This window comes from Citrus clementina, unplaced genomic scaffold (genome assembly GCF_000493195.1).
Source record: "Citrus clementina cultivar Clemenules unplaced genomic scaffold, Citrus_clementina_v1.0 scaffold_9, whole genome shotgun sequence".
Lineage (NCBI taxonomy): Eukaryota > Viridiplantae > Streptophyta > Magnoliopsida > Sapindales > Rutaceae > Citrus > Citrus x clementina.
The window spans coordinates 2,753,236-2,768,090 of record NW_006261964.1 but is presented as its reverse complement, the minus strand read 5'-3'; the positions used below and the strand labels follow the sequence as shown (position 1 = coordinate 2,768,090).

The 14,855-nt window shown below is 36.3% G+C and overlaps 2 protein-coding genes across 4 annotated transcripts; both read left to right on the top strand.

Annotated features, from left to right (window-relative positions):
• The first annotated feature begins 1,114 nt into the window (after positions 1-1,114).
• LOC18032203 (endo-1,3;1,4-beta-D-glucanase) lies at positions 1,115-3,751 on the top strand. Of its 2 annotated transcripts, none has more exons than XM_024185095.1 (7): positions 1,115-1,262; positions 1,682-1,703; positions 2,071-2,191; positions 2,281-2,371; positions 2,564-2,644; positions 2,921-3,021; positions 3,611-3,751. In XM_024185095.1, the coding sequence occupies exons 1-7, from the start codon at positions 1,115-1,117 to the stop codon at positions 3,749-3,751; spliced, it is 705 nt and encodes a 234-aa protein (XP_024040863.1). The 2 variants fall into 2 exon arrangements, with proteins under 2 accessions (XP_024040863.1, XP_006419787.1); XM_006419724.2 differs by having other exon boundaries at positions 2,555-2,644.
• Positions 3,752-11,257: 7,506 nt separating this feature from the next.
• LOC18032205 (endo-1,3;1,4-beta-D-glucanase) lies at positions 11,258-13,859 on the top strand. Of its 2 annotated transcripts, none has more exons than XM_024185092.1 (7): positions 11,258-11,405; positions 11,779-11,800; positions 12,172-12,292; positions 12,399-12,489; positions 12,682-12,762; positions 13,039-13,139; positions 13,710-13,859. In XM_024185092.1, exons 1-7 carry the CDS (start codon positions 11,258-11,260, stop codon positions 13,848-13,850), a joined length of 705 nt encoding a protein of 234 aa, XP_024040860.1. In that variant the 3' UTR covers positions 13,851-13,859. The 2 variants fall into 2 exon arrangements, with proteins under 2 accessions (XP_024040860.1, XP_006419786.1); XM_006419723.2 differs by having other exon boundaries at positions 12,673-12,762.
• Positions 13,860-14,855: the final 996 nt, after the last annotated feature.

The window sequence follows — 14,855 nt, the reverse complement described above, 5'->3', positions numbered from 1 at the left end:
TATGTAGTGCTACTTAAAACTCTAATCAATTTTGCTTTAAGTGTGAATAATTTTGATGAATTTAGAGGCATATAGCTACTCAAATAAAGTGTAAATAAATAATATGAGAGCAATGAAATAAAAGGGTAAATAAATAATGAATACTTTAGACAATTGAACTTTTTAAATAAGCTATAAGTTGTCTAATTTTTATTTTTAAAATTTCTTTAAACTTTTATTAGTAGATGTATTATTTAGTTCTTAACATAACATTTATTTTGAAAATAGAAATAAATACTCATAAATCTTTAAAAAAAATTAGAGTAAATAAATACTAATGGCCGTTTTATAAGTCATATTAAACAGATTTAAACTTATAAAATTTCGTAATTTATTAACGGCTCATGAATTAGTGGGTGTAAGGATCTGGAACGCTAGTCAAATAAAATTATTTGCAAAACCAATTGGTCATATTAAGAAATTAACAGGTTTCTTTCAAAGTTAAAAAATGTTATAATGTTGATCGTCCTATTATTTAAATTTTATGCAGAGACTAGTGGCATGGACCAAACATTATTCGAACTTTTATATATGAAGTGGCATGATAAGAACCAAAGAAAAAGTACGAAATTGTTCCCTTCCAAGTAAAATCAAAAGAAAAATAAATAAATAAATGCCAATCACCAATGCCATGCCAACGACCCGGCGGCTAATATTCCATTACTTGATGCAAAAGATTCGTGGCATGGACCAAGCAAACATTGTTCTTCCGAATCAACGAAACCTATACATAAAACGGAGTGGCGTGTGGCCCAAGAAAAATAAGAAATTGTTACTCCCCAAATAAAAAAATGTCGGAAGCTACACAAGGGCCGGAAAAATGCAACGCCGTGACGCAGGCATCCGGCATAATAATTTATAACTCTCACGAACCAGGACCCACATGTTTCTTTTTGAAAGTATAAACAATTGGGGGGGAAATAGAGTCCTGGCAGTAAACATGCTGAAACTCTATATAGATAGATATACATAACGTAAGTCTCTCCGGCGGAGAAAATCATAGAAGTTTGTGATAGAAGAAGAGAGTGTTTACTGAACACTAGTGTAAGGAAGGTTAAGCATAAGCAGGAGAAAAATGTCAGGTCCTCAGTGCTGTGCAAATCCACCAACACTGAATCCAAACAGTGGAGCAGGTCATGTTGAGAAACTTGGTGGACTCAGCACTTACGTCACTGGCTCTCCTGACTCCAAGCTTGCCACTCTTCTCATTTCCGACGTTTTCGGTACCTGACCCATCTCAGTATCATGTCCATTCACTTCTTGTATTTTCACTGCAAATTATGACCTGGGTTGTGTTTATTTGGGCAAATTACATCTGGGCTGCTTTTGTTTTAGTCTTTTTGGCTTAGTTTTCTGTGTGTATGTTTCACTGTTTTTGCCATTTCTTGTTTTCACTAGTTAATTTTGTTTCTCTCACTTCAATTTATCATCAGGGTTGCTTGTGTTAATGTATCTTTTGATTGGTTAATTAGGGTGTTTGTCAGTTCTATTTGTCCTCCATTTCATTTCGTATTGACTCTACCTATTTTGTTCACCTTTATTCTTCTGCCTCTATAAGCTTCTAATTCTTTCTTGTCTTCGCCTTCTAATTCTTACTTTGTCTGCCTTCTAATTCTTACTTTGTCTTCGCCTTATCTTGCAGGTTATGAAGCTCCAAACTTGAGGTATGACTTGCTCTAATTTCTCTCTCTTGCTTCCACAGCTAATTGATTTGTTTTGTGAGCTTATCTTGATTTATGATTCTACTTGTCTTTGTCTTTGCTATTATTATTCATGCTCTTCTTCGGGTGAAGAAAAATTTGTACATTTTGGAACCTGCCTCAATCACTGGTAAACATATTCAGGGGGTATCTAATTGAAAATTTAAAATTATGTACACCCATGAAAACAACTCTAGGTCAATGGTACCGTGATTTGGTATCTATTTATAAACATTGTACAAGCATGTGTTTATTTATCTGCCAGTTGCTCTATCATATTGCTACCCTGTGTTCGACTGGGAGCTAATATCAGATGCTTTCTACAATAAAGGAAGCTTGCAGACAAGGTTGCAGCAGCTGGATTCTATGTGGCAGTTCCTGACTTCTTTCATGGGGATCCAAAAGTAGATGGTGGGAGACCCCTACAGGAATGGATAAAAGATCATGGAGTGGTTGGTTCCAGACTTCTGATACTTGACAAAATGTAGTTATAGAGGGCCATGTTAATGTTTCAGTGCTGAGCCATTTACTTTTCTAATAGGACAAGGGATTTGAAGAGGCAAAGCCAGTTATTCAAGCTCTGAAGTGCAAAGGAATAACTGCAACTGGGGCCGTGGGCTTCTGCTGGGGTGGTAAGATAAATGTTTTGCCTTATTCACCTATTGTTTATTATAGTTTCATTATCATAGTCCCTTATATGTCAACATAATGTAACGCAATTGTATATCTACAATTAGAGAAAAGTTGAATATAAAATCCTTAGTTTTCATCATGCAGCCATGACTTGACTAATATCAATTCACTTTACTTCTCAGCTAAAGTAGTGGTTCAACTAGCAAAGCACGAGTTCATCCAAGCTGCCGTGCTGTTACATCCCTCTTTTGTGACTGTAGATGATATCAAGGGTATGAATTCTTAGATATTCTGATGCAGCTTTGTCAAATGTTTGTTGTTTATTGCAATCTCAGCTTCTCAGTGTATTTTTTCAGCAAGAGACAGCTTATTCTTGAGCATGAATGCAATGTTTTACATAAGTCCTTACATCCGTTCTGATTATTGCAAGTGGTTGTTGGGTAGAGAGTAATACCTTTAGTTTGTTCCTCTCTATATTGGATTATTCTGTTTAATCTTTATTGTTACGAGTTTGGCTTTAAAAACATACTGTTGATCTTTACTTTCAGGGGTTGAGGTTCCCATTTCAGTATTGGGAGCAGAAATTGATCAGTTTTCTCCGCCAGCCCTGGTGAAGGAGTTTGAAGAGGCCTTAACTGCCAAATCTGAGGTGTGAAAATCCAGTGCTTTGTTCTAGTTTGTGTCTTTTTGTGATCTTTTGCTTTTATTCCAATTAACTAACTACCAGCAGGCATCTTTATTTTCAAAGCAATGTTATATAATTCTTTTGGGGTTTGCCTTCTCATGTTTTTGTTTCCACACGTTGTTGAATAAAATTAATCTCAAAAGGTTTTGAATGAATGAGACATCACACATTTGTTCTGGTTGGACAATGTTGGCTGAGTTAGCTACATTGTGCGTTTGCTGCATCAGTGAGTGCATGATGATGCCGTGTCTCTAATTTTATTTTTGACTGAATAAGATTACCGTTTACCATTCAGCGGTTTAACTTGAAACTCATCCCAAAACTTAATTCCAAATGTACTTGGGTCAGCAGCACGAAATTGCTTTTTGTCTTACCTCTATGTACGGCAGGCATCAGATTTCTTTGCTTCAGGTCCTTAATTCTGCTTGTCCTTTTTGGCCTTATATTTGTAACAAGTTCGCAAGTTTCAATCAATATATTCCTGATGTTATTTTTCCTCTTTTTGAAACTTGAAAGCACATTGAAAGATTCTTGTCCATTTGCGTCTTCTCAGGTTGATAGCTTTGTGAAAATATTTCCTAAAGTTGCTCATGGATGGTCTGTGAGATACAATGCAGAGGATGAATTTGCTGTGAAGGCTGCAGAGGAAGCGCATCAAAACTTGCTGGAATGGTTAACCAAGTATGTCAAGTAACTGGAAGAATAAAATAGTACAGCTCGACGCATGAAGACTTGAAACTCTATTTATCATGTGTGAATGATTGAATAACTATCTGGACTCTTTATTGAGCGTGATGTTCATTTAGAATTTCATAATAGCATATCTGAGGACAGAAAAATTGGTACCTTATGTTTCGGCCTGGATGTGGTCAGTCTTCTGCTGAAGCCTTGCTGCTAATCAATTTTGTTTGAAATATAACCAAATAATTCCATTCTGAGTTAACGGTTGTCGGAACTTGAACACGTGTGACCCATCAAAGATAACTGCTCGTAAAATTGTTTAGCCAAATTGATGGGCTAATTAACTGGCCTATGTTAAAGTTAATATACTTAATTAAAAGTTTAGAATGTTATGTAGAGTTGATAAAATTGATCATCATGTCGTATTTGTTCATATTAAATTAAGGTTGATTTAAACGTGACTTATTTAATAATTGTGTCAAACTTTTGAGATCCTAACCAACACAGAAAATAAATGAGTCTTCCAATAACCCACTTAATATTTATATATTTAACAAGATTTGCATTAAATATTTACTTATATATATAATTTATCAATGTTAGAAAATATACATATCTACCAAAATAGTATACGTTTACATTATTGAAGTTTTAATTATAAATGTAAATAATATTATACATCGATATTATAAAATATATATGTCTATCAATATTTTACATATTTACACTATTAAAATTCTAAATCTATATAGAATTTTATGAACGAAACATTATTATGTATATGTTCATCTTTCTTTTGGAAAAGAAGAAGAAGAAGAAGAAGAAAGGAGAATTACAACCAATATTTAAATTTTGATGATGAGAATCTATAAATTGATTTAAAAATAAAAAATATAATTGTGTCACTAATTGGGTAAATAGGTCAAGACATTTTATTCTAATCTAATGCATATATATATTTCGATCCATGTTTGGGGTATAAAAATATAGCCACCTAATATCGAGGGCAAACGGGTGATGTGAAACAACCAAGAGAAAGTCATCTGATCGCACAAGCAAGGGGGACCAGCAGCTTGCGAGGAGACTAAAATCAGGTTGTTCGATTCTATGGTCATGGTTTAATTCTCAGATTGTAGAATAATTCTCAGATTGTAGAACTCCACTTGAAAGTTCGTCTGTAATGTCTGTAATGTTTAAGCACGTCCCGCTATAATGTTCAAAGGAAATATCAAACGTTATAACGGCAGCTCATAACTACACAGGAACATATACATTAATTCTTAATTCAAGTGGCGCATTCAATTTGGTAACAGCTGCGCATTGAAAAACAAGCGATGCCCGCAGTTATCTGTAAGAACCGGGAAAGAGCTTGAAAGGGGGATTTTTCTAATTGGGAAATGGAGAAATCTAAAAAATACGTAAAAAATCATGAGTGTGTGAGATTATTGTTTTCCTAGCAAGAAAACTTTGTTGCTGACTTGAGCATCGGAGGGTTTTCGACAGGAAAAAATATGTTACCCAGTAACAATTTTTTGTTGTCGCAAATAAAAGAATGTATCAGTGCAATTCAAATTCTACTAGAGCAATAAGTGTTGACGAAGCAACTTGGCTGCTATTATTAGCTCGACTAGATTTCAGCATCAACATTTTGGTGCCGCCTGTGGGGAACGGCCAAAAGTTATTGCAAACCAAATAAACCAACAACAAGACAGGAAAGATGAATTCATGAGGAAACAAAGCCAACGGGGTTGATTCTGGGATAATTTGAACATGTTGTTTCACGAGAAATAGCGAACGAGGAAATGGAGAGAATGATGAATGAGTGCATCAAATGAATAGAGAAGCAGATGGAAGCCCTCACTATTGTCCTTTAAGAGTTAAGGGAAGGACAGTGGGGAGTTATGGATAAATCTCATGCATGAAACCCCGGTGTCTTTGGCTTAAGGCGAGCGAAGTATTTAGATTGAAGGTTAGTCGGTAGGAAATCAGGGCCAGTTGAACCTAAAGAGAGGAATGGATGCTCAAGAATGAGAATTAAGACAGCGCCTGAATGTTATTGAGTGAGAATGTGATTAGGTCACAGTACAAACCCTGATCACACCATGAAACTTGAGAGAGAGGTGCGCCAATTAGCTTAGGTGATAGACAAGATCTAAGGGGGGTGGAAGGTACCAAGCTGGAGAATTATGCTAAACAATGAGTCGTCTGTCGTAGAGGAGATCATGAGCACAGTAATCCCGTAGGATTTTCGGTTCCCTAACCTTAAATATTCAAGGAAGAGTGATCCCTTAGTTCATGTTGAGACTTTAATAATATGACAAGGGTGCAAGGCTTAACACAGGCCTAGAGGTGTAGAGTGTTTCTATTGACTTTGGATGGACGTGCATGGGAATGATATCGAAAATTACCTCGAGGGAGTATAAGGAGTTTCAAATAGATATGTAGGGAGTTTACAAAGCAATTCTGCGAGGCAGGGGCTCCAGAAGATGATATAATAGATTGTTGGGAATTAAACAAGGAGAAAATAAGACCCTCACGAAGTTCTTAAATAGGTATTATCGTGCTGTTCTAGATCTCGGAGCTTTTAACCATCCGCAAGCTTTGAAAGGGCTTACGGAATAAGTAAGATAGGGTGTCTCTAGTACAATTTAAGAAATCCAGCAGTACAGTCGTACTCCGCTGCATATGAGCAAGCGAAGAGAGACATTGAGATTGAGGAAGAAAAAGTGGCAAGATTGAGAATCAAGCAGTTTAAAGGGTTAAAGGAAAAAAAAAAGATTCAAAAAGCGAGTGGCCCCCTCCGAAGCGACAAATCATCTTCAAGCGGAGAAACGAGCAGTCAGGCATTCCCGTATCAACCCCATGCGAGGTTGTGGCAATTCTAACACAGTAGAATCCTACCTCTTCGCTCTCCCGGTCGCGATCAATTGAGAAAACCCAACCAACAACATAAACAATTTCAACAAACCAGATACTCGGTCATCTAACCACACACACAGAGAGTTCCCTAGGGACAAGACTATATAGATAATTGACCAAAGCCCGACATATCAGCAATGTACTCCCTTGAAAGTCCCTCTAAAGGAGCTATATCACATGATCAAGGATCGCGACTTATTAGATTCCCTAACCCCAATAGCAAAAGCACCCAACAAATGAGACAAGAACATGTTCCGTGAGTTCTATAACACTCATGGATATATAACAGCCCAGTGTTAAGACCTCAAAAATCAGGTGGAGGATTTGGTGAGAAATCGATATTTGGATAATTTTGTCTAAGGATTATATTCAATAGTAGATTTGCAGCTTAAACCAAAGGAGAATGTAGGGGATGTAAGACGTGAACAACCAGTAATTAGGGTTATTGCTGGAGAACCAACTTTAGCTAGAGATTCAAATAGATCCAAGGAGAATTACTCAAGGTATGCAATGACTAGCAGGGATATCTTATTCAATTTACCAGATGCGAAGTGAGCAAAGACCAGGTAGGTGCCCATTATGTGGACTGATGACAATGAGGAATAGGTGTTGTATCTGCATGAAGATGCTATGGAAATTAGTACTGTTGTGGAAAGTAAAAAGTTCGATCGGATACTTGTAGATTCCGGGAGCTCGATAGATGTCCTGTTTAAATCGACCTTGGATGAAATAGGAATTACGAGTTTAAGGCTAGAAAACATCAGCACATCTTTAAAAGGGTTTGGTGGAAGAAGACTAACCGCTCTTAGTATGGTCAAGTTATTTGTCACAATAGACTCTACTCCATTCCAAAAAATCATGATGTTGGATTTTATGGTAGTTGATAAGGATAACCCGTATCAAATAATCTTAGGCAAACTTTTTTTTAGAATTAGTAAGGTAGTAGTATCAAACCATTATTTAGCTCGAAATATCGAGTGAACGACATTGTGGGAATCGTAAATAGAGACCAGAGAATTGCCCGGGACTGTTATGCAACAGCAACCAAATAAACAATGCAAATCACCTCATTGGATACTCGATAAGATGCTAAGAAGGGAAGACAGGAACTAGTTGAATAAATTTAAACAATGAGCATAAAGCAAGAGGAGCAAAGAAAAATCGCCAAGATTGGGTCGAAGTCGAGAAGCTTCTGTGAGCAGGTTTTTTAAGGGAGGTCGAGTATCCTGAGTGGGTTTCTAATGTGGTTCTAGTGAAGAAGTCAAATGAAAAATAACAAATGTGTGTGGATTTCACAGATCTCAACAAGGCGTGCTCAAAGGATAGTTTCCCGCTACCTAAAATTGATCAATTAGTTGACTCAACTACAGATCATGGCCTACTCAGCTTCATGGATGTGTTCTTGAGTTACAACCAAATATTAATGTTTGAGCATGACGAGGAGCTGTTTTTTGGCCTTAAGAATGCAGGTGCAACATATCAGAGATTGGTCAACAAGATATTCAAACCACTGATTGAGAAAACAATGGAGGTATACGTGAACGACATGATCACAAAGTCCAAATATCCAACCAAACACACGATACATTTGAAAAAGACCTTCGAGCTATAAGGAGATGTTTTTTGGCCTTAAGAATGCAGGTGCAACATATCATAGATTGGTCAACAAGATATTCAAACCACTGATTGAGAAAACAATGGAGGTATACATGAACGACATGATCATAAAGTTCAAATATCCAGTCAAACACATGATACATTTGAAGGAGACCTTCGAGCTACTGAGGAAGTACAAAATGAAGTTCAACCTAGAAAAATGTGTGTTCGGGGTATCTTCGAGGAACTTCTTGGGGTTTATAAGCCACAGAGGAATTAAGGCTAACCCTGAAAAGATCCGAGCAGTCATAGAGATAAAGCCCCCTTACACACTCAAAGATATATAGAATCTCACAGGAAAATTGGCCGCTCTAAACCAATTTATATCGTGTGCAATGGACAAAGCCATGTTCTCTTTAAATTGATGACAAATGGGGGAATGGACAACGGAATTTGAGGAGGAATTTTAGCACTTGAAACAGTACCTGCTTAAAGCTCCACTATTATCGACGCCAAGAGAAGGAGATAAATTGTACCTATATTTGGTCGTATCTAAGTTGGCTACGAGCACGGTCATGGTAAGAAAGAAGGCAAAGATTCAACACCCCGTGTACTACATTAGCAAAACGTTACTCGACGCAGAAACCAGATACCCAAGAATAGAAAAGTGGGCACTATCGCTGGTAATGGTTGCTTAGAAATTAAGGCCCTACTTTCAGGCATATCCAATAATTGTGATGACTGATCAGTCACTTAGGCAGGTCATGCATAAACCTAAAGTTTTTGGGTGTTTGGTTAAGTGGTCGGTGAAGTTACGTGAGTTCGACATTAGCTATCAACCCTGAACATCAATTAAGGCTCAGGTGTTAGCAGATTTCGTGGTTGACTGTATTGAAGCAAACTGGGAATTGGGTAGCAGTGATGGAGTGGATAAAGAAGATATTAATAGAATCTGGATAGTGATGGTGGATGGTTTTTTATGTGATAAGGTTCGAATTTAAAGCCACCAACAACTAGGTGGAATACAAAACCTTCATTGTAGGGTTAAAGCTAGTGCTAGCATTGCGAGCAAAAAAAGTGAAGGTTCGAACAGACTCCCAGCTAGTTGCCAATCACCTCAACAAAAGCTTCCAAGCAAAAGATGAAATGATTAAACATAATTTTAAATGTTCTAAGCATATTATGACCAAGTTCAAAGCAGTGGAAATCGAGCAGATACCAAGGGCTGAAAATTTTCGAGCAGATATCCTGGTAATAATGGCGGTAGCTTCAGATGCGAAGATGCCGCGATCAGTTCCTGTGGAGGTCAAAGATTTTCCAAGCATCAAGCAAGGAGCGAAAGTGATGTGTTTAGATACTGGAGGGTCATGGATGGATCCGATAGCCTCATATACTAAGATAAAACTTTGCCCGCAGATAAGAGACAGGCAAGGAAACTCAGGTGTCAAGCAGCCAAATACACCTTGATCGATGGGGTGCTGTACCGACGAAGATATACTTTGCCTCTTCTACGATGTCTACTAAGATAAAACTTTGCCCGCAGATAAGAGACAGGCAAGGAAACTCAGGAACCACTTTGGCGCGAGGTCTTTGGCCTATAAGGTGTTGAGGCAGGGGTATTTTTGGTCGACAACGTCAACTATGTCAACATTTAGTGTGCCTGATGTTCATGTAATTAAAATTGAATAAAACATGTATGATATGATGAATGAAAAATTGGCAGCGTATGTGGCTAGGCTTTTGCTGAAGGTTCTTTGTGGCGCTGGGCTTATGCCCCTTCTTCATTGAAAAAAGAAACAATATTTTATTCTATTTTAAAGAATTCATTTTGTTTAACTTGTTTTAATATGTCTTTCGAAAATATTTGTAGTGCTACTTAAAACTCTAATCAATTTTGCTTTAAGTGTGAATAATTTTGGCGAATTTAGGCATATAGCTTCTCAAACAAACTTTATTCAATTTAGAGTTTTTATTAAGTGTTCATTCAGAAAAATTAGTTGTTTATTTGTTAATGACAGTTTTTATTAAAATTTAAAAAATTATATTAATAGATAATTTTTAAAAATTATAATATGAAAATAATGAAATAAATGTGTAAATAAGTAATGGATATTTTAGACAATTGAACTTTTTAAATAGGGTATAAGTTCTCTAATTTTTATTTTTAAAAGCTCAAAATTTGAGATTTTATTAGTAGATGTAAATAATTTGTTTGGTTCTTAACATAATAACATTTATGCTCAAAATAGAAATAAATACCAATAAATTTAAAAAAAAAAATAAGGCTAAATAAATACTAATGGCCGTTTATAAAATTCCATAATTTATTAACGGCTCATGAATTAGCGGGTATAAGGGACTGGAACGCGAGTCAAAAAAAATTATTTGCAGAAGACTAATTGGTCAAATTAAGAAATTAACAAGTTTCTGTGAAAGTTAAAAACATGTTATAATGTTGATCGTTCTATTATTTTCATTTTATGCAGAGACTAGTGGCATGTACCAAACATTATTCCGAATTTATATATAGGAAGTGGCATGATACGAACCAAAGAAAAAGTACGAAATTGCTACCTTCCAAGTAAAATCAAAAGGAACAAAAATAAATAAATGCCAGTCACCAACGCCATGCCAGTGACCCGGCGGCTTGATAAAGCAAACATTGTTCTTCCGAATCAGCGAACCTATACATAAAACGGAGTGGCATGTGGCCCTTGAAAAATAAGAAACTGTTACTTTCCAAATAAAAAAATGTAGGAAGCTACAAAGGGATCCCGCATAATAATTTATAACTCTCACGAACCGCAGCCCACATGTTTCTTTTTGAAAATATAAACAATTGGGAGGGAAAGAGAGCTCTGGCAGTAAACATGCTGAACTCTACATAAGTAGATATACGTAACGTAAGTCCCTCCGTTGGATAAAATCATAAACGTTTGTGATAAAAGAAGAGAGCGTTTTCTGAACAGTAGTGTAAGGAAGGTTAAGCATAAGCAGGAGAAAAATGTCAGGTCCTCGGTGCTGTGCAAATCCACCAACACTGAATCCAAACAGTGGAGCAGGTCATGTTGAGAAACTTGGTGGACTCGACACTTACGTCACTGGCTCGCCTGATTCCAAGCTTGCTGCTCTTCTCATTTCCGATATTTTTGGTACCTGACCCATCTCAGTATCATGTCCATTCACTTCTTATATTTTCACTGCAAATTATGATCTGGGTTGTGTTTATTTGGGCAAATTACATCTGAGTTGCATTTGTTTTAGTCTTTTGCTTTAGTTTTCTGTGTGTCTGTTTCACTGTGTTTGCCGTTTCTTGTTTTCACTAGTTAATTTTGTTTCTCTCACTTCAATTTATTATCAGGGTTGCGTGTTTTTATTTATCTTTTGATTGCTTAATTGGGGCGTTTGTCGGTTCTCTTTGTCCTCCATTTGGTTTCGTATTGATTCTACCTATTTTATTCACCTTTATTTTCCTGCCTCTATAAGCTTCTAATTCTTACTTGTTTTCGCCTTATCTTGCTGCAGGTTATGAAGCTCCAAACTTGAGGTATGACTTGCTCTAATTTCTTTCTCTTGCTTCTACAGCTAATTGATTTGTTTTGTGAGCTTATCTTGATTTATGCTTCTACGTGTTTTTGTCTTTGCTATTATTATTTATGTTTTTCTTCGTGTTGAGAAAAATTTGTACATTTTGGAACCTGCCTCAATCACCGGCCGTAAACATATTCAGGGGGTATCTAATCGAAAATTTAAAATTATGTATACCCATGCAAACAACTATGGATCAGTGGTACCGTGATTTGGTATCTATTTATAAACATTGTACAAGCACGTGTATATTTATCTGCCAGCTTGCTCTATCATATTGCTACCCTGTGTTCTACTGGGAGCTAATATCAGATGCTTTCAACAATAAAGGAAGCTCGCAGACAGGGTTGCAGCAGCTGGATTCTATGTCGCAGTTCCTGACTTCTTTCATGGGGATCCACATGTAGATGGTGGGAGACCCCTACAAGAATGGATAAATGATCATGGAGTGGTTGGTTCCAGACTTCTGATACTTGACAAAATGTATTTCATTATTTAATGTTGTTATAGAGGGCCATGTTAATGTTTCAGTGCTGAGCCATTTACTTTTCTAATAGGACAAGGGATTTGAAGAGGCAAAACCTCTTATTCAAGCTCTGAAGTGCAAAGGTATAACTGCAACTGGGGCTGTGGGCTTCTGCTGGGGTGGTAAGATAAATGTTTTGCCTTATTCACCTCTTGTTTATTATAGTTTCATTATCATAGTCTCTCATATATCAACATGCTGTAACTCAATTGTGCATCTACAACTAGAGAAAAGTTGCATATAAAATCCTTAGTTTCTACCATGCAGCCATGACTTGACTAATATCAACTCACTTTTCTTCTCAGCTAAAGTAGCGGTTCAACTAGCAAAGCGCGAGTTCATCCAAGCAGCTGTGCTGTTACATCCCTCTTTTGTCACTGTAGATGATATTAAGGGTATGAATTCTTAGATATTCAGATGCAGCTTTGTCAAATGTTTGATGTTTATTGCAATCTCAGCTTCTCAATGTGTTTTTTCAGCAAGAGAGCTTATTCTTGAACATGAATGCAATGTTTTACATATAAGTCCTTACATCAGTTCTGATGATTGCAAGTGGTTGTTGGGTAGAGAGGAATTCCTTTAGTTTGTTCCTCTCTTTGTTGGATTATTCTGTTTAATCTTTATTGTTACAAGTTTGGTTCAAAAATCATGCTGTTCATCTTTACTTTCAGGGGTTGAGGTTCCCATTTCAGTACTGGGAGCCGAAATTGATCAGGTGTCTCCACCAGCTCTGGTGAAAGAGTTTGAAGAGGCCTTAACTGCCAAATCTGAGGTGTGAAAATCTAGTGCTTTGTTCTAATTTTTCTTTTTGTGATCTTTTTGCTTTTATTCCAATTAACTACTAGCAGGCATCTTTATTTTCAAAGCAATGTTATATAATTCTGTTGGGGTTTGCCTCCTCCTGTTTTCGTGTCTGCATATTGTTGAATGAAATTAATCTTAAAAGGTTTTGAATGATGAGACATCACACAATTGTTCTGGTTGGAAAATGTTGGCACCATTGTGCGTTTGCTTGGTCAGTAATTGCATGATGATGCCGTGTCTCTAAGTTTATTTTTGCTTTACCAATTACCATTTCAGTGGTTTAATTTGAAACTCATCCCAATAACTAATTACAAATGTACTTGGGTCAGCAACATGAAATTGCTTTTTGCCTTACCTCTATATCCGGTGCTCATCAAATTTCTTTGCTTCAAGTCCTTAATTCTGCTTGTCCTTTTTGGCCTTATATTTGTAACAAGTTTGCATCCAAGTTTCAATCACTATATTCCTGCTGTTATTTTACCTCTTTTTGAAACTTGAAAGCACATTGAAAGATTCTTGTCCATTTGCTTCTTCTCAGGTTGATAGCTTTGTGAAAATATTTCCTAAAGTTGCTCATGGATGGTCTGTGAGATACAATGTAGAGGATGAATCTGCCGTGAAGGCTGCAGAGGAAGCGCATCAGAACTTGCTGGAATGGTTAGCCAAGCATGTCAAGTAACCGGACGAATAAAATAATACTGCTCGACGCATGAAGACTTGAAAGTCTATTTATCATGTGTGAATGATTGAATAACTATCTGGACTCTTAATTGAGTGTGATGTTCATTTAGAATTTCATAATAGCATATCTGATGACTGAAAAATCGGTACCTTATGTTTTGGCCTAGATGTGGTCATTGTTTTGCTGAAGCCGTGCTGCTAATCAAATTTTTATTTTTGAAAAGAGAATACTATTAATTCAAAGAGGATAACAGATCCATGACTTGTGGAGAGTAGTAACCCTTTCAGTTTCGCATTTCTCTAAAGCTAACTTAGTTAGAAAGTGGGCAATGGCATTACAAGATCTATGTATATACTTAAAATTAACTTTCCTTTAAGTTCTGAATTTCCGAAACCACCCAAAAGATTTCGGATCTACTGCCCTGCCTATTGTTTACTAAGCTGACTACTCCTTGTGAATCTGACTCCACGATTAAAGCTTTTACATAAGCTTCTCTCGCAATCTGCATGCCCCATTCCATAGCTTCTACCTCAGCATAAGAGACATCTCCATGGAATTTAGAAATTTCGATTGCCGTGCTGCTAATCAATTTTGTTTGAAATATAAATAAATAATTCCATACTGAATTAACGGTTGTAGGAACTCGAACACGTGTGACCTATCCAAGATAACTGCTCGTAAAATTGTTTAGCCAAATTGATGGGCTAATTAACGGGCCTATGTTAAAGTTACCATCCTTAAGTTAAAGTTTAAAATGTTACGTAGAGCTGATAAAATAGTGTTTGTTTGTGTTAAATTTAAGTTGACTTAAACGCGATTCATTTAATAATCTTATCAAATTATTGATATTCTAACCAACACAAAAAATAAATGAGTTATATATTTAATAATATTTGACATTAAATAGTTACTTATATATATAATTTATCAATGTTATAAAATATACATATCTATCAAAATAGTATACATTTACATTATTGAAGTTTTAATTATATATGTAAA